Source organism: Engystomops pustulosus, chromosome 6 (assembly GCF_040894005.1).
Source record: "Engystomops pustulosus chromosome 6, aEngPut4.maternal, whole genome shotgun sequence".
Classification (NCBI taxonomy): Eukaryota; Metazoa; Chordata; class Amphibia; order Anura; family Leptodactylidae; genus Engystomops; species Engystomops pustulosus.
The window spans coordinates 172575018-172600535 of record NC_092416.1 but is presented as its reverse complement, the minus strand read 5'-3'; the positions used below and the strand labels follow the sequence as shown (position 1 = coordinate 172600535).

The following is a 25518-nucleotide window of genomic DNA, read 5'->3' as shown; positions in this document are numbered from 1 at the left end:
TTAGTTTCTTTATTTTGTGGTGCATCGGCTTTTAGGGTTAATTGGGATAAGACTGAGTGTAAGTTGTTCGGAAGAGGAAAAATTAGTGATGATGTTGGTGTGAGTCGTGTGGAAGGAAGTATGAAAGTTCTAGGTATAAGATTTGATGAAAGATTAGATGGATGTGAGTCGTGGAAGGAAGTCGGTGAAAGAATTGATAGGAAGTTATGTTTTTGGAGAATGCGTGATTTATCGTTTACTGGGAAAATTTTAGTAATAAAGAGTGTTGTGTTGCCAATTTTGTTTTATGTTGCTTTGGTGTTTCCACCTGATTATAATAAGTTAAGGGGTTTACAAAGGGTTTTATTTATTTTCTTATGGAATTCTAAATTGGAGAGAGTTAAGAGAGAGATTATGTTTAAGAAAAGAGAAAATGGGGGTTTGGGTTTTCCTGATTTAGAAATTTATTTTGGTGTGAATTTAGTTTTCTTTTTTGTGGGTGTGATTGGGAAAGATACAAATCTAGCAAGTATGTGTAGGTATGCGAGTGGACGATATTTTGTACGTTTGAAATGGTTTGAAGTGGATTTAAGGAAGCCTGTGTCGTTTAAGTGTGCAAGATGGTATGAGTGGATTTATGAATTTATTATTAAGTATGGTTTAGGGGATTTAAAGTGTGATGATTTGAAGAATAAAAAGAAAATTAAAAAAGTGATAAGTGATAAAGAAGGAATGTGTGAAATTGTTGGTGTGTTTGGTGAGAATGTTGCAAAGGTATGGAAGAAAATTGGTATGGATGGTATGTCGAATAAACAGTGTGATGTGGTGTGGCAGAGTATGCATGGATGTTTGCCAGTGCGTGAGTTTCAGAGGAAAAGAAGATTATGTAAAAGTGAAGAATGTCCGAGAGTAGAATGTAGTGGGTGTGAGAGTATTATTCATATATTTTGGAATTGTTTTTTTGCGAGGAATGTTTTAAAACGTATGGGTGGTTTATGTAAAGAGTTAACGGGTGTATCTTTTTTATCTTTTGATGTTTTTATGTTTGGTTTATGTACGTTTGGTGGTGAGAGAGAAAGAATGTTGTGGTTAATCATCTCTGTTATTAAAGAAGTGTTATGGAATGTGAGGAATATGTATGTGTATAAGAGGAAAGAAATGAGTGAGAATGAATGTGTAAGAATGATTTTGGGCAAATTATATGTTATTTTTTTAAGAGACAAAAAAAGGAAAGGATATGATGCGGAGGGTGTGTGGAAGACAAAAAAATGGAAAGATTTAGTTAATATTTAAGTTTGTGTTATTATTGGTTTTTTGTCTTTATGTTTGTTTTTCCTTGTAAATATGTTTGATTAAATTGCGTGGTCTTAGTGATGAAAGGGTCCTGGAAAATTTTTCTTTTGGCAGTTATGCTTAAATAAGAAGATTTTCTTTGGAAGTGGCTTTGTGTTTTTTAACCTGGTAGCCCTTTCTGAAAGGCAAAAAAGAAAAAAAAAAAAAAAAAAAAAAAATCTGTTCTTATCAGTTTAATATCTGATACGTCCCCTATCTGGGGACCATATATTAAATGGATTTTTGGAACAGGGAGATGGAAAAAGAGCTTGCTCTGTCCACTCCACGCATTGACCTGGTATTGCAGTACCTCCAGGACCGGTGCACCCCTTCTTAACTTGGTGAAAAAGATAGAGAAATAAATAGCAAAACTTTGGAAAAGGGAAAAGAAATGGAGCCGAAGTTTGCAATGTGACGTCGACGACGCTCTTGTGCTTTGTCACCTACTCAGGTGTGTTGTGTGCTGTGTCTTTTGCAGGAGGAACAAAGGCTTCTCACTAATTGATTAATGAGGTGCTAAATGGGCCCGACCCGGAACAAAGGAAAAAAAAAAAAGGAAAAATAAAAGTGACCTAATCGGCGGCCTAATTAATTGGAGCTAATTGGATCATGATTAGTCTGGAGCCGTCTACTTGAATCGAAGACACCTGCAGGTTGAGATTTGGCTGCTTCCTCCTCCACTGCTAGCAGTCACAGTCTGAGAAGGTGCGAACGACCGAAGGTAAGCTGTAGCTATCAGCGTGTGCTGGAGCGAGCGTGCTTGTCCCCTCACACCGTCCAGCGGCTGTGTCAAGAGAAAGGAAAAGTGATCTCTGAGCCGTCAGGCAGGCAGTCGGTCGGTCAGACTGACTTGACAAATGAGTTGTTGTGGGGAGGGTGTAGCAGCGGGCGGCTGGCAGATGAAGTGCAGACGCCCGCTCGCTCGGCCCCCCTGCTGCTTTGCGGGGGAGGTGCCTGTTGGGGGCGGTGCTATGCAGATTAATCGTCCCCACGCAGAGGACTGTGTGACTTGCAGAGTAGGTTTTTCGCCTCCTGGCGGTGTCTCCTCTCCGTGAGCAGTGCTGAGAGTTCTGAAGGGGGCCCGGTCTGGGCGAGCTATGGTCGGTATCGCTTCTCGGCCTTTTGGCTAAGTATAGTGATATACTTGGTCAAGAGGTTTTTGCTTTTGCAGGTGCCTGGCAACCCCACCCCTCGGCCTTCGGACATCGCCCTTCATTGGGCTTAAGTCCGTTGCTGCTATAGGGGGGTGGGCCCACTGCCAGGTAGAGTAGCGATCCCCTTTTACCCACGGAAGGCCTTCGGGCCGAGTGGGAGCCATAGCGTTAGTTACCGTTAGTGTAACGAGGCTAATTTCATCACCATGGATGATCCCGAGGAAGTGCCATCTTATGCCCGGATCCGGAACACCGTTCGGTTGATTATTCCCGAAAATATGAAGACCTTTACATGCAAATACCTAGTAGAAGAAATCCTAGGAAAAGTTTATAATATCCAGAAATCGGAAATCCTGGCGATCCAAGACTACCCGAAGAGACGTATTTATGATATCACTTTTGAGCGGCTAGGCGTCTTCCAGGATTTTGTTGTAAGAATCCCCCAAAAAAGTAATGACAAAAGGGTGCAAGGTATGAAATTTTATGAGCATGTAGTCGAAGACGTAAAAATTATGGTTGTCAAGATGTATTGCCCCTTTACTTCCTACCTCGAGTTATTACCATTTTTAGGTCCCAAGTTCAAAAGTTGCAAGTTTATTGGAAAAATCTTGAATGATGGGGGTGTATGGACATCGAAATACAGATTTTCTGTTGTTTTAAAACGCAATTCAGGAGGGTACGAATGGCCCCCTGGACGTTTTAAATTGGGGACCAAAACGGGGGATATTTTTATCAGTGGGATGCCGGATTATTGCCGCAAGTGCCGGACCCATGGCCGTATGACAAACTCCTGCGGCCAGCCCTGCGGGAAGTGCGGCAGTTCTGAACATCCGTCCAATGAGTGTCACACTTCTAGAAACTGTGCTAATTGTGGTCTGTTTGGTCATTTCTCTGCAGATTGCCCGAATAAAGAACCTGAGCAGGCGCCGAGCGGTCCATCCAGGTCGGAGGATCAAGAAGCTCAACCCCAGGACCCGACTAGGGAGAAAGAGGAGGAGGAGATGGAGACGAATGAGGCCTCAGAGGGCGGCGAACCGTTTGTGAGTGCCCAGAGGAGTAAGAAAAGGAGGGGCAGTGGCCAAGGGCGTGGGAGAAACCCTCGTAAGGGGGTGCCGGCCGTTGCCGGAGATGGCACTGTGCCCTCCGCCTCTGGTGCCTCACGGGGTCGTACCGCAGCGGCTGCGGAGGACCCAGGTGGCACGGAGGAGGCAAAAAGACGGAGGTCCTACTCGGAGGTGACGCAGGGAAGGAGCGGGGTTCCTCCCAGGGGCACTGCGCATCTTGTGGTGGCGGTGCCACCTTCTCCTGTTCAGGAGAATGAAGCAGACCCTGGAGGGCTCCGTGTCCCAGAGACGTTGGCCCCTCAGGAGTCTGACCCTCTTATAACCCCGGCTCAGCATTCGGGAGCCGGGGTCAGTGTACTCCAGGCGGCACTGGAAGAGAGTATGGAGCAGTTTGGTGTACTGCCAATGTCGGGCATTTGGAATAGGCTCGAGAACCAAGACCCTAGCCTCTGTGCCACCAATGCGGAAAAATATGAGGATGCTCAGAATTTGAGTGACTCCTCCTCCTCGAATACGATGCAGACGGTCGGGTCCGCTGGCAGGATGGATGGGGAGACGCCGAGCGAGTCCTCCGATGGGATGGACTAAGACTGCTCCAGGTAAAGAGACCAAACAGACCTTTCATTTTTATGAATGGCTGAGCTGGAGGGCGTTACTTTTAATGTTAGAAGTGTGCACTCCAAGATACGTAGAACTGCCGTTTTTAACTTTCTCTCTGCTTTTACCGCCTCTGTCCTCTTCCTGCAGGAGTGTTGCATCCCGCACCGCACGGAGTACCGTAAGTACGAGAGAGATTGGAAATTTGGTCCGTCCGTGTGGTCGGGATCAAATGAGTCAGGGGCCGCAGGAGTGGCCATTTTATTTAAGGGAAATGTTTTTATCGATGCTATTAATGAAATTTTACCCGGGAGAATTTTATTGGTCAAAGCAATTATTAATGGGATAAAATGGCAACTTTTAAATTTTTATGGGTCAGTTGATAAGAATGAAAGAACCAGAATGCTAGAGATTTTACCGCTGTTTTTAAACGATTCTGTACCTCTTTTATTAGCAGGGGATTTTAACTGTATTTTAAAAGGGGAACGCCGGTTCTCCAACGCGACCAGTAGGAACTATGATAAGACGTCAGGTATTTTAAAAGACATTGTCACCGATTTTAAACTGAATGATGTTTTTATGAAATGTAACCCTGATGTTCCTGCAGAGGCCGGCGTAACCTGGAGTAATGTAAATTGCAGTTCTAGAATCGATTTTATCTTTAGCTCTTATCAGGTGTTGCCTTTTAGTTGTGCTCTTAATGTGAATATTTTATCTGACCATAAGTTATTGTTGTTTAAAGTAAAATGTAATGATTTTATATCTTCTCCCAAAAAAGCATGGAAACTCAACATTTCTCTTTTAGAAGATCCGCATATTTTATCTGATTTTATTACCTTTTATAAGTTTTATCGAAGAGCAAAAAGCCCAAGAATATCTATGGTGCGCTGGTGGGGGATGATGAAGGGGAAGGTGAGAGTCTTCTTCCAGCGTGCCGGGGCTAGAAAACAAGAAGAGAAGAAAGCTTTTTATGATAATCTAAACACCAAGCTACAAACCCTTTTAAAATTCAGGAATCAGGGTATCCAAGTGAATGAGGAAATAGCTGATCTGCACCGAAAGATAACTAAGTGTCTGGTGCAGAGAGGCAAAGAAATAATTTTTCGGTCCAAGATAAAACACTTGGAGGAGGACGAAACGTGTTCCCGGTTCTTTTTCAAAAAGATCACGGAGAAACGTACCCTGATTCCTGAAATAGATGGAGAAAAAAACATAGAAGGGATTTTAGAAAAGGTTTATAGTTTTTATGCGGATCTTTTTAATGTTAAAAAAGTTGACAATGATTTTATACGTGACTCATTGAAGGAGATTGATTGTTTTTTAGATCCTGTCTCCCAGTCTTTTTTATCACAGGAAGTGTCAGAACAGGAGATTTTAGAGACGGTAAGAAGTTTTAAAAAAGGCAAAGTGCCTGGACCCGATGGTATACCTATTGAATTTTATGTCACTTTTTATGGAATTTTAAAAGACGATCTTTTTTCTGTTTTTAGTGACCTTTTTAAATCCAAAACTCTCCCGGGGTCCTGGAAGAAGGGCGAGGTGTCACTATTATACAAAAAGGGCGACAAAAGTGACATCCGCAATTGGAGGCCTATCACGCTCCTGAATTGCGATTATAAAATCATGGCAAAGATATGTGCGAACCGGCTAAAGAGCGTGGTAGGCCAGGTGGTACACAGCAACCAGGTCTGCGGGATTCCCGGGAGGAGTGTATGGGACAACCTGAATCTAATAAAAGATGCAATCAATGATGTGAAGGACAGAGGCGGCAAACTGGCAGTTTTATCCATTGATTTCGAAAAAGCTTTTGATAGGGTGTCCCATTTTTATCTTTTTAAAGTTTTGGAGAAGATGGGTATACCGGAGGGATTTTTAATGTCTCTTAAAGCGTTTTATCAAGACTGTTCGAGCAAGATCCTTGTAAATGGTTTTAAAACACAGGACGTCATTTTAAGATCGGGAGTGAAGCAGGGGTGTCCCTTGTCCCCACTGCTTTTTATATGCGCAATCGAGCCTCTTTTATGTGTGTTGCGGAAAGACAAACAGATCAGAGGAGTCCCCCTGCCGGGTGGAGGGGGACTGGAGGCCAAGGCAGTGGGGTACATGGATGACGTGACGGTTTTATGCAGGGACGCCCCCTCACTCCAGAAGACCTTGAAGCAAATTAATTTTTTCTGTTGCGCATCAGGTTTTAAGGTAAATTTTAGTAAAAGCAGTATTTTAAATGTGGGAGATATGCTTTTATACGACGTTCCTGTGCCTGTGTCTGACACTGTTAAAATTTTAGGAGTCTCCTTCAATGAGGTCAACGATGGACTTTTTAGCTGGGACTTGGTATCGCAGAAGGTCAATCAAAAAATCTGTATGTGGAATATGCGTAAACTGTCGATGGAGGGGAAAATTTTAATAATCAAGATGGTTTTATTGCCAATTTTCTTGTTTTTAAGTATGGTTTTCCCCCCAACTGAACGTACTTTTAAATATATTAATCGAACATGTTTTGCTTTCTTTTGGGGCTCGCGTATGGAAAAACTGAGGAGGGAGATCGTGATGAAGCCCAGGTCACACGGTGGTAAAGGTTTCCCAGATATTAAGGCTTTTTTATCGATAAAATTCTTCTGTTTTTGTTTTAGTAGCCTTTTTAAATCTCACTATTGGTCTTATTTTATACGTTTTAATACCGGGTATTTTATGCGCAGACAGGGGTGGTTCGAGACAGTTTTAAATTCCCCTTATGCTTTTAACTTACCTGGGTCGTATAAGATTTTAGAGAAAGTAGTGAGTGTTTTTAACTTATCTGGGAAAAATGTTCAAGAACTCCAAAATAATAAAAGACTTATTAAAGATTATACTGAAAATGTTTTAATAGCCCCCATACAGAATTTTAGAGAGGAGAGATGCAAAGTAATTTGGAAAAATGTTAACGCTAAATACCTTTTTAATCCACAGAAAGATCTTGCTTGGAGTGCCGCCCACGAGTGTCTTCCATGTCGGGCATTCCAGCACCGGAGAGGATTCGCCAGCTCAGCCATATGCCCAAGAAACAACTGCAGAGAAGAGGAGTCATCAACACATTTATTATGGGATTGCGTATTTGCACAACAAGTATGGACTATGTTTTTACCTATCATGAGAAAAATAACAGGAATCGCCACAATCAGCCAAAAAGGAGTCCTCTTCGGGGAGCTGGAGTGCCCATCAAGATCACAAGCAATAATGGCATGGAAGATCACTAATTCTATCAAAATCGCGTTGTGGGCGGCACGGAACATTTTAGTTTTTAAGAATGACATTTTAACTGTGCAAGATGTAATAAAGCTTGGTTTTAAAGAGATGTACGATTATTACCTTTTAGACAAAAAGCTCTCTCCTGTTTTATGTCGTAAATGGTTTTTAAGCGAATGGAGTTCTGTTACTTGATTGACCTGTAAGCGATACCATGTTCTTTTTAAGAATATTGTGATTTTTCGTAATTTTATCTGTCTAATGTTTGTAAATTGATTTTATAACTAAATAAAGTTTTACCCCCCTCGGGTAGAGGTTGCGGGTAGTCAACTTAAAAAAAATCTGTTCTTATCAGTTTAATATCTGATACGTCCCCTATCTGGGGACCATATATTAAATGGATTTTTGGAACAGGGAGATGGAAAAAGAGCTTGCTCTGTCCACTCCACGCATTGACCTGGTATTGCAGTACCTCCAGGACCGGTGCACCCCTTCTTAACTTGGTGAAAAAGATAGAGAAATAAATAAATAGCAAAACTTTGGAAAAGGGAAAAGAAATGGAGCCAAAGTTTGCAATGTGACGTCGACGACGCTCTTGTGCTTTGTCACCTACTCAGGTGTGTTGTGTGCTGTGTCTTTTGCAGGAGGAACAAAGGCTTCTCACTAATTGATTAATGAGGTGCAAAATGGGCCCGACCCGGAACAAAGGAAAAAAAAAAAAAAAGGAAAAATAAAAGTGACCTAATCGGCGGCCTAATTAATTGGAGCTAATTGGATCATGATTAGTCTGGAGCCGGCCGTCTACTTGAATCGAAGACACCTGCAGGTTGAGATTTGGCTGCTTCCTCCTCCACTGCTAGCAGTCACAGTCTGAGAAGGTGCGAACGACCGAAGGTAAGCTGTAGCTATCAGCGTGTGCTGGAGCGAGCGTGCTTGTCCCCTCACACCGTCCAGCGGCTGTGTCAAGAGAAAGGAAAAGTGATCTCTGAGCCGTCAGGCAGGCAGGCAGTCAGTCGGTCAGACTGACTTGACAAAAGAGTTGTTGTGGGGAGGGTGTAGCGGCGGGCGGCTGGCAGATGAAGTGCAGACGCCCGCTCGCTCGGCCCCCCTGCTGCTTTGCGGGGGAGGTGCCTGTTGGGGGCGGTCCTATGCAGATTAATTGTCCCCACGCAGAGGACTGTGTGACTTGCAGAGCAGGTTTTTCGCCTCCTGGCGGTGTCTCCTCTCCGTGAGCAGTGCTGAGAGTTCTGAAGGGGGCCCGGTCTGGGCGAGCTATGGTCGGTATCGCTTCTCGGCCTTTTGGCTCACGATCAAGGCATGACCGGACGTGGGTTGAAGGTCGAGGAGGCGATCCCTGGGTGAAATACCTGGTTTTTTTTCCTTGCAAGAGGAAACCTTTTCTGTAACCGTTGCCGCGGTTGACAGTTTTTTTTTCGTTTTGGATATGGAGCAAAACTCGCTGAAGAATACTCTTCGTTTGGAAGTTTACCCCGAGGATGTCGTGAGAAATGATTACCATTTTCTAGTGAAGACAATCATCATGGAGAAACTTGGCGTGGACAAATTGGAAATCTACAGCATAAATTCTTATAGAAAGAGGGGAATGCATGAAGTGACTTTCCACAAAGAAGCCCGGTGCCTGGACGTTTTTGAAAGGTTGGTGGCTATTCGGAGTGACCCTCTTATGGCTGGAATTAAGGTAACCCCTTTATATGCAGAAAAAGAAAAATCGATCATTGCACATGTATATGACCCATTTACCCCTGTAGAAGATTTGAGAATTTATTTATCTAAGTTTTGCAGCTCTGTCCGAGGGGGTGAAAAACTGGTCAATGACTTGGGCATTTATAAGTGTAAAATTAAGTTTTTTGTTAAGTTTAAGCGCGACCCATCTTGTATAGGTGGTTACTCTTTTCCGCCAAGTAATTTCTCCTTTGGTATTTACCGTGGCTACTTTATGTATTCCGGAATGCCATCATATTGTCGTAAGTGTTTCTCTTTTGGGCACGTGGAAGAAGGGTGTCCGCATACTTTAGTTTGCCGTAAGTGTAAGCAAACGGGCCATGATGCCGCAACTTGCAAAGCAGGAAAACACTGTGATTTATGCGGAAGTATGACACACCTATATCGGGAGTGCCCGGAATTGGAAAAGAGAAGACAGCAGGAGGCTGAGGAGGAGAAGCAAAGACAAAAAACATATGCAGAAGTCCTGAAGAGAAGAGATGAAGAGATGCAAAGAAAAAGAGAAGAGGCAGCAAAAATCCTGAGGCAGCAGGAAGAGAAGGAAAGAATGGAAAAAATGGAAGAAGGTGATCTGTCTGAGATGGAGGATCATGCAGAGATGGAGGAAGTTATATCCGAAATTGAAAGTGAGAATGAATCCCATCCTTCAGATGCGGGGCATATTGAGCCCTATCAGTCAGACGGGACTCAGTCGTGTAAAAGGGAGGGTGGTGGGACTGAGCCTGAACCTGAGATCAGTGATTATACAGATGAGTCATCTCCTCACCCGCAGAGGTGCACCTATGAAAAGAAATTTAAAAAAAGTAGAAAAGATGAAGAAGAATCGGGTGACTAATTTAAATTTGAGAAGAAGACGATTGGCTAATCTATGGGTTGTTGCGCAAAGATTCTTGGACCCAACATTTAGTTTAAAGTTTGACTTTTTCTTTTGATGTTTTTTGGTTTTTTTTTCTTCTCCTTTTTTTTTTCTATGTCTTTTGTTATCGCTTCTCAAAATGTGAGGATGCTAGTGACGAAGAGCCGTAGAACGGCAATTTTTGATTTCCTTTGCCAAGAGAAGGCAGATTTATTTTGTTTGCAGGAGTGTGGGGTGCGTGAATGGGTGAATGAGGATGAATGGAGGTGGGGGAAAATGTTATGGTCGAGTGGTTTTGATTCAAGGAATAGTGGGGTTGGTTTTTTGTTTAAAGGGAATAAATTGGTATTAGAAAGTTATGTTGTGATTGAAGAGGGTAGATGTGTGATGATTGTATGTGATGTGAATGGGGTAAGAATGAAGATTTTTAATGTTTATGCGTCTGTTAATAAAAATGATAGGGTTATTTTATTTGAAAAAATTAAATTGTACTTACCTGGGAGAATGCCGGTGGTCATGGTTGGGGATTTCAACTGTGATGTAACAGGGGAGGTCCTCGACGTGTCTGCAAAGATTTTGAAAGACATGTTAGTTGATTTTAGTTTATATAATTTTCAAAAAAAATGTGGTTTTGATTTAAAAACATATTATGCGGATAGGGGTGGGATAAGTTCTAAAATTGATTTCTGTTTTATTTCTGATCATTTTTGTTCCTTAGAATATACTCAAAAGTCGGTTATGTTTTCAGACCATGAATTATTGTGTTGTAGTATGAATGTGATGAATGGGAAAATGTATGGAAGAGGGGTATGGAAGTTGAATGTTTGTTTGTTGGAAGGGAAGGAAGTATGGGAGTTGTATGCAAGAAGTTACAGGAAGTGGGCGTGTTTGAAAAGTGAATATGTAAATATTTTGGAGTGGTGGGATGAAGTGAAGAGAAGAACAAAGTCTTTTTTTTTGAGGAGAGGAATACGTAAGGCTGTGGAGAGAAAGAGAGGTTTTGTGATGTTGAATGAACGTTTGCGTTTTCTTTACTTGTTGCGTGAATGGGGAGAGAATGTAGAGAATGAATTGAAAGTGGTTAAAAAGGAGATTAATCAGTTCTTGGTTGAGAGAGGAAGGGGTATTATTTTTCGTGCGAGAGTGGAGAAATTGGAAGAGGATGAGAAATGTACGCGGTTTTTCTTTAAGAAAGTTTGTGCGAAGAAGCCAAGTATGGATGTTGTGATTGGTATGGATGGGAATGAAACGGATGATGTAGTGAGAGAGGTTGAAAAATTTTATAAGGTTTTGTTTGCAAGGAATGAGAGAGATGAGGGTCTAGAAAGTGAAGTTTTGAGTGTTTTAGAGAAAAAGGTGGAAGAATGCGATAAGAAAGATTTGTTGAGTGAAATCACAATGAATGAAGTATGGCAGGTGATTATGAGCATGAAAGTGAACAAGACACCAGGAGAGGATGGGTTACCGATTGAGTTTTATAGATGTATGTGGGGTGTCATAGGTAAGGATGTGTTAAGTGTATGTAAGTTTATGTGGGAGAATGTATGTATATCTGAGAGTATGAAAGGTGGGGTGATTGTGATGGTTCCCAAAAAGGGGGATTTGAAGTCTTTAAAGAATTGGAGACCTATTAGTTTATTAAATGTTGATTATAAGATTTATGCAAAAATTTTGGCAAATAGGATGAAAGGTGTGATTGAGAAGGTTGTGAGTGGTGAACAATTTTGTGCAGTGCCTGGGAGGAGTGTGCATGGAAGTTTGTGTTTATTGAGAGATGTGTTGTGGGAATGTAGGGAGAGGGGTAAGAATGTGTATGTAATGTCTTTGGATTTTGAAAAAGCGTACGATCGGTTGGCACATGATTTTTTATTTCGGGTGTTAATTAAATTAGGTTTCACGGGTGATTTTGTTAAGAAGGTGCAAAGTTTGTATAAGGGAATTTTTAGCAAAGTTTTAGTTAATGGGAATTTATCGGAAAAAATTAGAGTGTTGTCGGGAGTGAGACAAGGGTGTCCCTTGTCTCCTATAGTTTTTATTTGTGTTATGGAACCACTGTTACTTTTAATTAAGGGTGATAAGGTGGTGAGGGGGATTCAAATACCGGGTGGTGGTGGAAGGACTTTAAAGGTGGCGGGTTATATGGATGATGTGTGTGTGGTATGTGAATCTGAATGTGGTCTGCGACGGGTTAAATTATTAGTTTCTTTATTTTGTGGTGCATCGGCTTTTAGGGTTAATTGGGATAAGACTGAGTGTAAGTTGTTTGGAAGAGGAAAAATTAGTGATGATGTTGGTGTGAGTCGTGTGGAAGGAAGTATGAAAGTTCTAGGTATAAGGTTTGATGAAAGATTAGATGGATGTGAGTCGTGGAAGGAAGTTGGTGAAAGAATTGATAGGAAGTTATGTTTTTGGAGAATGCGTGATTTATCGTTTACTGGGAAAATTTTAGTAATTAAGAGTGTTGTGTTGCCGATTTTGTTGTATGTTGCTTTGGTGTTTCCACCTGATTATAATAAGTTAAGGGGTTTACAAAGGGTTTTATTTATTTTCTTATGGAATTCTAAATTGGAGAGAGTTAAGAGAGAGATTATGATTAAGAAAAGAGAAAATGGGGGTTTGGGTTTTCCTGATTTAGAAATTTATTTTGGTGTGAATTTAGTTTTCTTTTTTGTGGGTGTGATTGGGAAAGATACAAGTCTAGCAAGTATGTGTAGGTATGCGAGTGGACGATATTTTGTACGTTTGAAATGGTTTGAAGTGGATCTGAGGAAGCCTGTGTCGTTTAAGTGTGCAAGATGGTATGAGTGGATTTATGAATTCATTATTAAGTATGGTTTAGGGGATTTAAAGTGTGATGATTTGAGGAATAAAAAGAAAATTAAAAAAGTGATAAGTGATAAAGAAGGAATGTGTGAAATTGCTGGTGTGTTTGGTGAGAATGTTGCGAAGGTATGGAAGAAAATTGGTATGGATGGTATGTCGAATAAACAGTGTGATGTGGTGTGGCAGAGTATGCATGGATGTTTGCCAGTGCGTGAATTTCAGAGGAAAAGAAGATTATGTAAAAGTGAAGAATGTCCGAGAGTAGAATGTAGTGGGTGTGAGAGTATTATTCATATATTTTGGAATTGTTTTTTTGCGCGGAATGTTTTAAAACGTATGGGTGGTTTATGTAAAGAGTTAACGGGTGTATCTTTTCTATCTTTTGATGTTTTTATGTTTGGTTTATGTGCGTTTGGTGGAGAGAGAGAAAGAATGTTATGGTTAATCATCTCTGTTATTAAAGAAGTGTTATGGAATGTGAGGAATATGTATGTGTATAAGAGGAAAGAAATGAGTGAGAATGAATGTGTCAGAATGATTTTGGGCAAATTATATGTTATTTATTTAAGAGACAAAAAAAGGAAAGGATATGATGCGGAGGGTGTGTGGAAGACAAAGAAATGGAAAGATTTAGTTAATATTTAAGTTTGTGTTATTATTGTTTTTTGTCTTTATGTTTGTTTTTCCTTGTAAATATGTTTGATTAAATTGCGTGGTCTTAGTGATGAAAGGGTCCTGGAAAATTTTTCTTTTGGCAGTTATGCTTAAATAAGAAGATTTTCTTTGGAAGTGGCTTTGTGTTTTTTTAACCTGGTAGCCCTTTCTGAAAGGCAAGAAAAAAAAAAAAAAAAAAAAAAATCTGTTCTTATCAGTTTAATATCTGATACGTCCCCTATCTGGGGACCATATATTAAATGGATTTTTGGAACAGGGAGATGGAAAAAGAGCTTGCTCTGTCCACTCCACGCATTGACCTGGTATTGCAGTACCTCCAGGACCGGTGCACCCCTTCTTAACTTGGTGAAAAAGATAGAGAAATAAATAGCAAAACTTTGGAAAAGGGAAAAGAAATGGAGCCGAAGTTTGCAATGTGACGTCGACGACGCTCTTGTGCTTTGTCACCTACTCAGGTGTGTTGTGTGCTGTGTCTTTTGCAGGAGGAACAAAGGCTTCTCACTAATTGATTAATGAGGTGCTAAATGGGCCCGACCCGGAACAAAGGAAAAAAAAAAAAAAGGAAAAATAAAAGTGACCTAATCGGCGGCCTAATTAATTGGAGCTAATTGGATCATGATTAGTCTGGAGCCGTCTACTTGAATCGAAGACACCTGCAGGTTGAGATTTGGCTGCTTCCTCCTCCACTGCTAGCAGTCACAGTCTGAGAAGGTGCGAACGACCGAAGGTAAGCTGTAGCTATCAGCGTGTGCTGGAGCGAGCGTGCTTGTCCCCTCACACCGTCCAGCGGCTGTGTCAAGAGAAAGGAAAAGTGATCTCTGAGCCGTCAGGCAGGCAGGCAGTCGGTCGGTCAGACTGACTTGACAAAAGAGTTGTTGTGGGGAGGGTGTAGCAGCGGGCGGCTGGCAGATGAAGTGCAGACGCCCGCTCGCTCGGCCCCCCTGCTGCTTTGCGGGGGAGGTGCCTGTTGGGGGCGGTCCTATGCAGATTAATCGTCCCCACGCAGAGGACTGTGTGACTTGCAGAGTAGGTTTTTCGCCTCCTGGCGGTGTCTCCTCTCCGTGAGCAGTGCTGAGAGTTCTGAAGGGGGCCCGGTCTGGGCGAGCTATGGTCGGTATCGCTTCTCGGCCTTTTGGCTAAGATCAAGTGTAGTATCTGTTCAAGAAACTGCCTTGGATCTGACAAAGAACTCTGGAAGACTGAAGATCTGAAGAAGGAACCCTGGATTTTTGAAAAGATTTGGAAGAGTTGCTGCTTTTTCTTGCTGCTTCTTGGAAGAACCTTGGATTATCTCTGGGATTACTTTTTCTTCTTCTTCTTTGTTTCTTCTGGAGGAATTTCTGCCGGTGGAACCTTGCTCCTAGCGATCGGCTAGGAACCTCCGGACCAAGCAGGAAAATCTTCATTGCTTTCTCCCCCTGGGGAAAGTTCTGCTGAGGACCCTGCTCAAGGATTTCTGCACCTTTTCTTCTTTAACCCCCCAAGCAAGCCGAAGCCATGGCTCCAGCAAGCAAGGAGGCAAGGAAGAAGAAGCAGAAGACCCCCAAAGAAGCCCCAAGACTGGAGGAGGAAGCCCCAAAGGCTGAAACCCCAAGACTGGAGGCCAAAGACCCAGGACCCGAGGTACAGACCCCAGGACCTGCAGCTGTCCCCAACCCCGAAGCCCCCACCACTTCTCGGGTTCAGAAGCCGCCCAGGAAGACCCAGGAGCCCCCAAAGCTCCCTCCCTACATGAGGGATACGGTGGCCCTGAAGCTGAAGGAGGTGGACGGAAGGGTGCCGGACATGTCCAAGGACGTCTTCTGCAAGAAGATGCTGCTGGACCAGGGGATCCTGAGCCACGAGATCTTTGGGATCCAAGCCATGGTTGCCGGGATCTTTTATGTGACCTTCATCTCCATGTCGGTCTGTAAGAGGTACTGGGAAGCAGTGAAAGCAGCGACGCCGGATTCCCCGTTCTCCAAATTCTTATGCAGTTGCCTGCTACAGAGGGAGGAGAGGAGGATCATCGTGTCAATGTGGAACCTGCGGACCCCCGGCAAGGACATCGAGACATTCCTCCAAAGGTACTGCACGGTGGTGAGGGGCCCCGAAAAGGTCCTGAACTGCTACAACCTTTGGATGGGCAAGTGGGCTGCGACAGTCCTGCTGCAGAAGGATTCTGCATCAGAAGACGGTTTCAAACACCTGCCCCAAGCATTCATGTTGGGCAACTCCCACGGCCTCATCTATTATCCGGATATGCCGCAAACCTGCAGGAAGTGTGGCAAGACGGGTCATCAGATGAAGGCCTGCAAGGAGGAAGCCTGCAAGAATTGCAGGGTTACAGGCCACGAAACCAAAGATTGTCCCAGAAAGTCTACTTGCAACCTTTGCGGCCTGACTGGACATGTCTACAAAACCTGTCCACAAAGGAGGAAAACATGGGCGGAGGTGGCTGCCTCGGCTCCGGGAAAGGGCTTTGAAGCTCGCTCCCCTGCTGAGACAACAAAGAAGCCCAAGGCAAAGGTGTCGGGTGACCAACCGGCAGAACAAAAGAAGGCGTCAAAGAAGGTGACTCAGACGTCCAGGAATGTGGCCAAGCCCGCAGAGGTGTCAAAACTGAAGACGGGTAAGACAAAGAAGGTGACACCTTCCCCCCCTCCCGCCCAGGCCAACTCCAAACCCTCCCCTCCCCCCACTGAGACCACCATCACCCCCCTAGTCGGGGTCTCAGCAGTTCAGCCACCGGCCCATAAGGCAACCCCCCAGGAATCAGCAGCACTAACCCAAACCCCTCCCCCTGCTGCTGATCCCCTATCCTACACGGTGGAGAACTTCCCCAACCTCTCCTCCCAAGCCCTTGTCTCTTCCTCTGTCCCCACAGATCCAGGCACTGAGACCGAGACAAAGACAAAGAAGAAACGGAAGAGGAAGCAGGCGGAGAGCCCAGTAGCAGAGACCACCAGGAAAATAGTACTGGTGGAGAACGAACAGCCCTCCACTCCCGCTATAGACCTGGTTCTGCAAGCAGAAATTGAGAACATGCTGGATTACTACCCTGAGAGCCCCAGCTTCCACGACCTGCCAGCACCCCTCAATCCGTTGATAGACGAGATGCTGGATACTGCAGAGGGATCCCCGATCCTCCAGCAGGAAGAGCCACCTGACGGGATAGGTAACTAGGGCTGTATCGTCCCAACCTAACCACCCTCTTTTTCTTTTTCCATGATGGCGAATCTAACCATTTTCTCCATTAATGTTAGAAGCATTAGAGATAAGTTTCGTTGTTCGACTGTACTAACCTTTCTTGCCTCCCAACCAGGTGATGTTTTTATGTTGCAGGAATGTGCTCTCCCCTCCTCTAGGTCCTACCAACATCTGGCCAGGCAGTGGAGTCACGGCCCGTCCTACTGGTCCGGGGGGGGCGACTGTAAGTCTGCAGGCACCGCCATCCTTCTCAGGGGAAGCGCTTTCACGCTTGATTCCGTCCAGGAGCTAGTCTGCGGCCGACTTCTGGTCGTAGATGGCTCCTGGGCGGGTGAGCCCGTGCGGCTAATCAGCGTGTACGCATCCCCTGACAGGGGTGAGCGTCTGGAACTTTTCCAGAACCTCAGACCGCAGCTCGCCACCACCCGGGCCGTAGTGATGGCCGGAGACTTCAACTGCCCCATAGAGGAAGATGGTCGCAGCTCCGGCACCTCGAGCAAGCTTGATGTCACGTCCAAACTGCTCATAGAGATGGTAACTGAAGCATCCTTAAAGGACGCGGTGGGTTCCATGGGGTGCGGCTCCGTGAATTACACGTGGAGCCGCCCCGATGGCTCACTGCGTTCTCGGATAGACTTCGTGTTCACCTCTAGAGCGATCAAGCCGTGTGGGTACTCTATGGTCCCCTGCTTCTTCTCTGACCACAGGGCCGTCCAGGTTCGGGGCGCCCTGGGCCATGGTTTTCCAACTGGCCCAGGGTCCTGGAAACTGAACTGTGCCTTGCTGGAACAGGAGGGAGTGCGGGAGGAGCTTAGAGATGTCTACATGGTTTTGAGGAATGACAAATGTTTGTTTGCTACTGTCAGTGAATGGTGGGAGTATGCTAAAGTTGAATTGCGTAGTTTCTTTCAGGACAAAGGCAGGCGGCAGGCGGCCAAAGTGAAAAGGGACTTCAGAGAGCTCCAGCGTCAGCTGAGATCACTGCAGGACCTCCACCACTGCGGCTGGGACGTCAGAGAGGAGCTGGAGGACACCAAGAAGCGTCTGAAAAGTCACTTTGAGGAGGAATCCAAGCGAATCATCTTTCGTGCCAAAATGGACAACCTGGAGAAGGGTGAGAAGTGTAACTCTTTCTTTTTCAGGAAAGTCCACGCCGGCCACACGCCCCTGACTGAGCTGCGCGACGAAGCCGGAAACATGCAGCGGGGCAAAAAGGCAGTGATGGGAGTCGTCGCCGACTTCTACAGCAGCCTCTACGCCCCGAAAACCACAGACACGGAAGCCGCCGAGAGGTTCCTAGCAGGTATCACTAACCCCCTTGATCCTGCAGGTGCCACGGAAATGGACGCCCCTCTGACGGTGGACGAGCTGCTCTCTGCCGCTAAATCCTTTAGACCCGGCAGGACTCCGGGCAGTGACGGCCTCCCAGCGGAGCTCTATGTAGCGCTGGGGGACCTCATCTGCCCGGACTTGCTGGAGCTCTTTGGGGAGATGGTGGTGGAGGGCAGTATGCCGCCGTCATTGAGGCAAGGAATGATCACGATCCTGTACAAGCGGAAGGGAGAGAGGTGTGACCTGAAGAATTGGCGTCCCATCTCACTCCTCAACGTGGACTACAAGATCCTGGCAAAGGTCCTAGCAAACAGACTGAAGGGCGTCATAGGGAAGATCATCCACCCGGACCAGACCTGCGGCATCCCAGGCCGCAGGATTGCAGACAGTCTAGCCCTCATGAGAGACACGGTGCATTACATCAGAAGCCGCCGCATCCGCGCAGCCCTGGTCAGCCTTGATCAGGAGAAGGCCTTCGACCGAGTCTCGCATGAATTCATGGGTAAAGTACTGCGCAAGCTTGGTCTGGGGAAAATGTTTTGTACCTATGTTAACCTGATGTATTCTGACATTTGCAGCACGGTGTTGGTGAACGGCTGGAAGACTAACCCCTTTCCTATCCTTTCAGGGGTTAGACAAGGCTGCCCTCTTTCACCTCTTCTCTTTGTTTGTGTTATAGAGCTGTTCGCAGAATCTATCCGGCAGAGAGGAGAGATCAGAGGGATCACCGCACCGGGACCAGGACACGCCGAGGTCAAGTGCTCACTCTACATGGACGACGTGACCGTCTTCTGCGCAGACCAGCGTTCGGTGACGGAACTCGCCCAGACGTGTGAGCTGTTCGGACAAGCTTCGGGGGCAAAGGTCAACTGCAAGAAGTCGGAGGTCATGCTCTTCGGGGATTGGCACCCTGCTTCTTCTGCACCTCTTCCCTTCACCATCCAGCAAGACTTTATCAAGGTTTTGGGGGTTTGGTTTGGGAAAGACGGAGCAGCCACGAAGTCTTGGCAAGAACGCTTGGCCAAGGTAAACCAACGGATTGGACTGTGGGCCCTCAGACAGCTTACCCTCACGGGGAAAGCATTGGTCCTGCGTAACGAGGTGCTGCCTGTGCTACACTACACGGCACAGGCATGGCCTCCCACGGCCGAAGTCAGCAAGGCCATTACCAGGACCGTGTTTAAGTTTGTTTGGGGTTCAAAGATGGACAGAGTCAAAAGGTCTGTCATGTACAAGGAGCCTCGCAAGGGGGGTAAGGGCATCCCCGACATCCCCACTTTGCTTTGGATTTCTTTTGTGTGTGACATGGTCCGACGAACTCTGCGAACACCAAGGGACTCTGCCGGAAAGTCCATGTCCCGCTTTTTCCTTCTTCCCCTGTGGCGGGGGCTTGGTTGGGACAAGTGGAACAGCTCCTTCCCTTACAACTGGGATCCTCCCTGGTACTATGCCAGGGCGGTGAAATTTGTGAGGGATCAACATCTGGAGGGACTCAAGCCGGATTTGTGGAAGCCTAAAACTATCCACAAAGTCATCAGAGCCAAGGATCTTGTGGAGTGTGTTCCGGGGCTGACCACCAGCACCATGGACACCGTGTGGTCCAACATGTCGTGTGAAAGGCTTAACAACTGGCACAAGGATCTGTCATGGATGGCCATCCAGGGGGGCCTCCCCACCCGGTCATTTATGGCAGCCCGCAACCTGAGCAAAACCCAGTACTGCCCCCGGTGTCCCTTTGCGGAGGAGACATCATTGCACTTGTTCTGGGAATGCCCCTTTGCTCGGGGCCTGTTGAAAGCTCTGGATCACGAACTGCTTCTTTCTGTGCCCAGGAACACCATGACGTGCCACGCTGCACTTTATGGCCTGTTCCAAGGCACCCACACGGTGGGGGCCATCCAGGATGCCTGGCGTCTTATGAACTGCTTCAAAGACGTCTTGTGGTACGCCAGGAGGCGCCTCACCCTCCACAGAGAAACTTTGTCCATCCAGGACTGTCACCGGCTAGTCTTGAGCCAGCTCAGAGACTACGCCTCCCTTGACAGCAGGGTGGACTCAGAAGAAGAGGACTGACAAGCTTCTTCTTCATTTTCTCTTGTGGACTTTGTTTTTCTTGGACTTTATTTAGGGAGTTATGGGACTTTGCCTCTTTCCTCACAGGAGGAGGCATCCAGGAAGAAGAGGACTTACCATCCTCTCCTTCCCCCCTACCTCCCTCATGTGTCTGTGATTTTTCAATAAAGCTTCGGGCCTGTGACAACTTACCCCCTTCCCCTCCTCCCTCCCCCCCTCCCACCCCCTGTTGCAGGTTAGTTGTTTTTATTGAGAAATGTGTGTTTTTTTGTTTGCCTGAGCTAGTATGCTAGAGTAGCACTTATTCTGCCATAGTGTTAGGATAGTGCTAGGAGTGTATCTTAATTTATTGTGTGCTTTGTACAAAGCCCATGCTGCGTCATGGCACACACTGTCTGTAAGTTTTACTGTGTATCTGTGAATAAAGGCTCTTTCAATCAAAAATCTGTTCTTATCAGTTTAATATCTGATACGTCCCCTATCTGGGGACCATATATTAAATGGATTTTTGGAACAGGGAGATGGAAAAAGAGCTTGCTCTGTCCACTCCACGCATTGACCTGGTATTGCAGTACCTCCAGGACCGGTGCACCCCTTCTTAACTTGGTGAAAAAGATAGAGAAATAAATAGCAAAACTTTGGAAAAGGGAAAAGAAATGGAGCCGAAGTTTGCAATGTGACGTCGACGACGCTCTTGTGCTTTGTCACCTACTCAGGTGTGTTGTGTGCTGTGTCTTTTGCAGGAGGAACAAAGGCTTCTCACTAATTGATTAATGAGGTGCTAAATGGGCCCGACCCGGAACAAAGGAAAAAAAAAAAAAAGGAAAAATAAAAGTGACCTAATCGGCGGCCTAATTAATTGGAGCTAATTGGATCATGATTAGTCTGGAGCCGTCTACTTGAATCGAAGACACCTGCAGGTTGAGATTTGGCTGCTTCCTCCTCCACTGCTAGCAGTCACAGTCTGAGAAGGTGCGAACGACCGAAGGTAAGCTGTAGCTATCAGCGTGTGCTGGAGCGAGCGTGCTTGTCCCCTCACACCGTCCAGCGGCTGTGTCAAGAGAAAGGAAAAGTGATCTCTGAGCCGTCAGGCAGGCAGGCAGTCGGTCGGTCAGACTGACTTGACAAAAGAGTTGTTGTGGGGAGGGTGTAGCAGCGGGCGGCTGGCAGATGAAGTGCAGACGCCCGCTCGCTCGGCCCCCCTGCTGCTTTGCGGGGGAGGTGCCTGTTGGGGGCGGTCCTATGCAGATTAATCGTCCCCACGCAGAGGACTGTGTGACTTGCAGAGTAGGTTTTTCGCCTCCTGGCGGTGTCTCCTCTCCGTGAGCAGTGCTGAGAGTTCTGAAGGGGGCCCGGTCTGGGCGAGCTATGGTCGGTATCGCTTCTCGGCCTTTTGGCTCCGATCAAGGCTTGCCCGGACGGAGTCAGGGGTCGAGAGGGCGTCGTCCTGGAGGACACCCTTGGAGGCCTTTTTTCTTGGGAGGAGAGGAATCCTTTTCTGTGACCTGCGTGGTTGGCAGCGTTTTTGGACCTAGAGGTGATGGAAGGAAGAAAGAACACGATCAGTTTGGAGGTAAACCCGGCAGACACTGTGAAGAACGACTATCATTATCTGGTGAGAGACATTCTAATGGATACATTGGGTGTTCTTAAGGAACACATTCACAGTCTTAATTCTTATCGAAACCAAGGTAGGCATGAAGTAACTTTTGTCCAATATGGTTTTTGTCTGGATGCTTATGAGAAATTGATGACCTTCTCTTCAAGCCCCATGATGTGCGGAGTAAGAGTAAGACCTATGTTTAGTATCATTGAGAAAGCGGTGACTGTACATGTGTACGACCCCTTCACCCCTGTTGACGTGATAACAAGATACTTGAGTACATTTTGTCAGACTATCAGAGGGGGTGAGCTGGTAAGGAATGACTTGGGTCTTTATATTTGCAAGATTCGCTACTATGTGCGATTTAAGCCAGACCCAAGTGCAGTAGGGGGTTTCATGCACCCTCCAACCAATTTCTCGGTGGGAGGCTACCGCGGATACTTTATGTATATTGGTCGACCGACATACTGTAGGAAGTGCTACAGCTTTGGGCACGTGCAGGAGAGTTGTCCGCACGAGTTGGTATGTAAGGTGTGTAAGACACCAGGTCATGAGGCCGGAAGTTGTAACGTTGGGAGAAAGTGTGATTTGTGTGGTAGTTCGCAACACCTTTATAAGGACTGCCCTGATTTGAAGAGGAGGAGGGAGGAGGAGAAGGAGGAAATGGAGAAAAGAAACAGAGAATTTGAGGAAAATCTAAAGAAGAGAGAAGCCGAATGGGCAGAAGAAAGACGGAGAGAAAAAGAGGAAGCAGCAAAAGCTAAAGCTGCTGCAGATGCTAAAATGGCAGCAGAAGAAATGCGGAAAGAGCTTGCAAGAATGGAGAAGGAAGAGGAAAAGGAGAAAATGCAGGTACAAAATGAAGCAGCATTGGAAGATGATTCGGAATACATGATCTCTGATGTGGAAAGCCCTGTGCATTCGTCAGATGCTGAGAACATTAGTCTTTTTATGTCTGGAGAGACTAACTCGTGTAAAAGGGAGGGTGGTGGGTCTAAAATATCTGATAGCGACGACGGATCTTCCCCGCATCCACAAAGGATGGCCTACGAAAGTAGGGCTAAGAAGAGTAAGACAGGTGAGGGCTGTTCGCCCGGCGACTGAGTTAAGAAGACGACGCAAGAGGCTAATTGATTTGTGGTCGGTGGCAAAAAGATTCATGGACCCTGAATTTAGTCTTGAGTTTAAGTATTTTTTTTGATTCCTTTTTTCTTTTTTTTATGGCTGTAGCAATATATTCTCAAAATGTGAGAAGTATTAAGTCTGCAAGCCGAAGAATGTCAATTTTCGAATTCCTAGGTCAAGAAAAGGCCGATATTTTTTGTCTACAGGAGTGTGGTTTGAGAGAGGTTGTAAGTGAGAATGAATGGGGGCACGGGAGGATGTTATGGTCGAGTGGATTTGACAACAAGAATAGTGGGGTGGGTTTTTTGTTTAAGGGTGATAGGGTGTCTGTAGATCATTATGTTATAATTGAAGAGGGGAGATGTATGATGGTGGTGTGTGAGTCTTTTGGGATAAAATTCAGAATATTTAATGTGTACGCGTCGGTGAATAAGAATGAAAGAATAATGTTGTTTGATAAAATAAAGTCATACTTACCAGGTAAAATGCCATTGGTTCTTGTGGGGGATTTTAATTGCAGCGTAGATGGGGAGGATATTGATGCATCTGGAAAAATGTTGAAAGAAATTGTTATTGATTTTAATTTACAGGATACACAGAAGAAATGTGGTGTTAATTTAATGACATATCATGCTGATAGAGGGAATTGTCATTCAAAAATTGATTATTGTTTTGTGTCAAATGTTTTTCTTTCTTTGCAGTACAGTCAAAAACCGGTGTTATTTTCAGATCATGAATCAATTTTGTGTAGTATAAATGTTGCAAATGTGAGTATGTATGGGCGGGGGGTATGGAAATTAAATGTATGTTTGTTAGAGGGAAAGGATGTGTGGGAAATGTATGCAAGGTGTTATAAAAAGTGGGAGTGTTTTAAAAGTGAGTATGAAAATATTTTGGAATGGTGGGAATTTGTTAAGCAAAAAACAAGAATTTTTTTCAAAAAATTGGGTAGGCGTAGGGCTGCGGAGAAAAGACAAAAGTTTATAATGTTGAATGAAAGATTACGATTTTTGTATATGTTGCGTGAGTGGGGTGAAGATGTTGAGAATGACTTATGTGTGGTAAGAAAGGAAATTCGGAAGTTTTTGGCTGAAAGAGGGAAAGGGATTATTTTTAGGTCGAAAGTGGAGAAGATGGAGTTGGATGAGAAATGTACAAGGTTTTTCTTTAAGAAAGTGTGTTCAAGTAAAGTTAGTTTGAATGTGGTTGTGAATGAGAATGGGGAGGAATCAAAAGAAGTTATGAGTGAGGTTGAGAAGTTCTATAGTACTTTGTTTTCTAAGAAATGGAGGGATGAGTGTTTAGAGTCTGAGGTGTTAAGTGTATTAGAGGATAGAGTGGATGTAGAAAGTAAGGGTGATTTATTGCAAGAAATTACGATGAATGAGATATGGAAGATTATTATGAGTATGAAATTGGGTAAAACCCCAGGAGAGGATGGGCTGCCAGTTGAATTTTTTAGATGTATGTGGGGGATTGTGGGTAAGGATGTGTTGGAAGTGTGCAGATACATGTGGAAGAATGTGTGTTTGGCTGAAAGTATGAAAGGTGGTATTATAGTTTTAGTTCCGAAAAAAGGTGATTTGATGCGTTTGAAAAATTGGAGACCTATAAGTTTATTGAATGTTGACTATAAAATTTATGCCAAAATTTTGGCAGACAGGATGAAAGGTGTGATTAAGAATGTGGTGAGTGAAGAACAGTATTGTGCAGTGCCTGGTAGGAGAGTGCAAGAGAGTCTGTGTGTGTTGAGAGATGTGTTATGGGAATGTAGAGAAAGAAGGAAGAATGTGTATGTAATGACATTAGATTTTGAAAAGGCATATGACCGTCTAGCGCACGATTTTTTGTTTGGTGTTTTAATTAAATTAGGTTTTCCAGGTGAATTTGTTTTAAGAATTCGTAGTTTATATGTTGATATTTTTAGTAAAATTTTGGTGAATGGGATATTGTCTAATAAGGTTAATGTATTGTCTGGTGTTCGTCAAGGGTGTCCACTTTCACCAATTGTCTTCGTATGTGCGATGGAACCACTGTTATGTCTCATTAAAGGTGATAAATTGGTGAAGGGTATTCAAGTTCCGGGGGGTGATGGGAGATGTCTGAAAGTGTCAGGTTACATGGATGATGTTTGTACGATATGTGAGTCTGAATGTGGAGTGCGGCGTGTAAAGTTGTTAGTAGCATTGTTTTGTGGGGCGTCTGCGTTTAGTGTGAATTGGGAGAAAACTGAGTGTAAGTTGTTTGGATCTGGTAGTGTGAGTAAGGATGTAGGTGTTAGCTGTGTTGAGAAGAGTATTAAAATTTTGGGTGTAAAGTTTGAAGATAGTTTGGATGGGAATGAGAGTTGGGACGATGTGGTAGAGAGAGTGGACCGTAAATTATGTTTTTGGAGAATGAGAAGTTTGTCATTATTGGGGAAAATTTTAATTATTAAGAGTATAGTGTTACCTATTTTTTTGTATTTGGTTTTTGTGTTTCCACCAAATTATAATAGAATGAGGATTTTACAGAGGATGTTATTTGTTTTCTTTTGGGGGTCAAAAATGGAGAAAGTGAAACGTGAGAATGTGATGAAAAGGAAAGAGAAGGGTGGTTTAGGATTTCCTAAACTTGAAGTATATTTTGGTGTGAATATGATTACTTTTGTTTTGGGTGTGTTGAAAGGGAATACGAAATTAGCATGTATGTGTAAGTATGTAAGTGGGAGAAAGTTTGCAAGATTGAAGTGGTACGAGATGGAGGTGA

At 44.7% G+C, this 25518-nt stretch overlaps 1 protein-coding gene, 2 non-coding genes and 3 pseudogenes across 3 annotated transcripts; all 6 read left to right on the top strand.

The window, feature by feature from the left end:
• The first annotated feature begins 1440 nt into the window (after window positions 1-1440).
• On the top strand, window positions 1441-1643 carry LOC140066321 (U2 spliceosomal RNA; annotated as a pseudogene).
• A 6017-nt stretch (window positions 1644-7660) lies between these two features.
• Window positions 7661-7845, top strand: LOC140066320 (U2 spliceosomal RNA). Its single transcript, XR_011848212.1, has one exon. It is a non-coding gene; the product is annotated as a U2 spliceosomal RNA (small nuclear RNA).
• A 5741-nt stretch (window positions 7846-13586) lies between these two features.
• LOC140066314 (U2 spliceosomal RNA) lies at window positions 13587-13784 on the top strand. Its single transcript, XR_011848209.1, has one exon. It is a non-coding gene; the product is annotated as a U2 spliceosomal RNA (small nuclear RNA).
• A 780-nt stretch (window positions 13785-14564) lies between these two features.
• LOC140066361 (U2 spliceosomal RNA) lies at window positions 14565-14728 on the top strand (annotated as a pseudogene).
• LOC140066179 (uncharacterized) lies at window positions 14647-16912 on the top strand. The gene has a single exon (XM_072113713.1). It carries the CDS (start codon window positions 14946-14948, stop codon window positions 16611-16613), a length of 1668 nt encoding a protein of 555 aa, XP_071969814.1. The 5' UTR covers window positions 14647-14945; the 3' UTR covers window positions 16614-16912.
• Window positions 16913-20466: 3554 nt separating this feature from the next.
• Window positions 20467-20639, top strand: LOC140066275 (U2 spliceosomal RNA; annotated as a pseudogene).
• Window positions 20640-25518: the final 4879 nt, after the last annotated feature.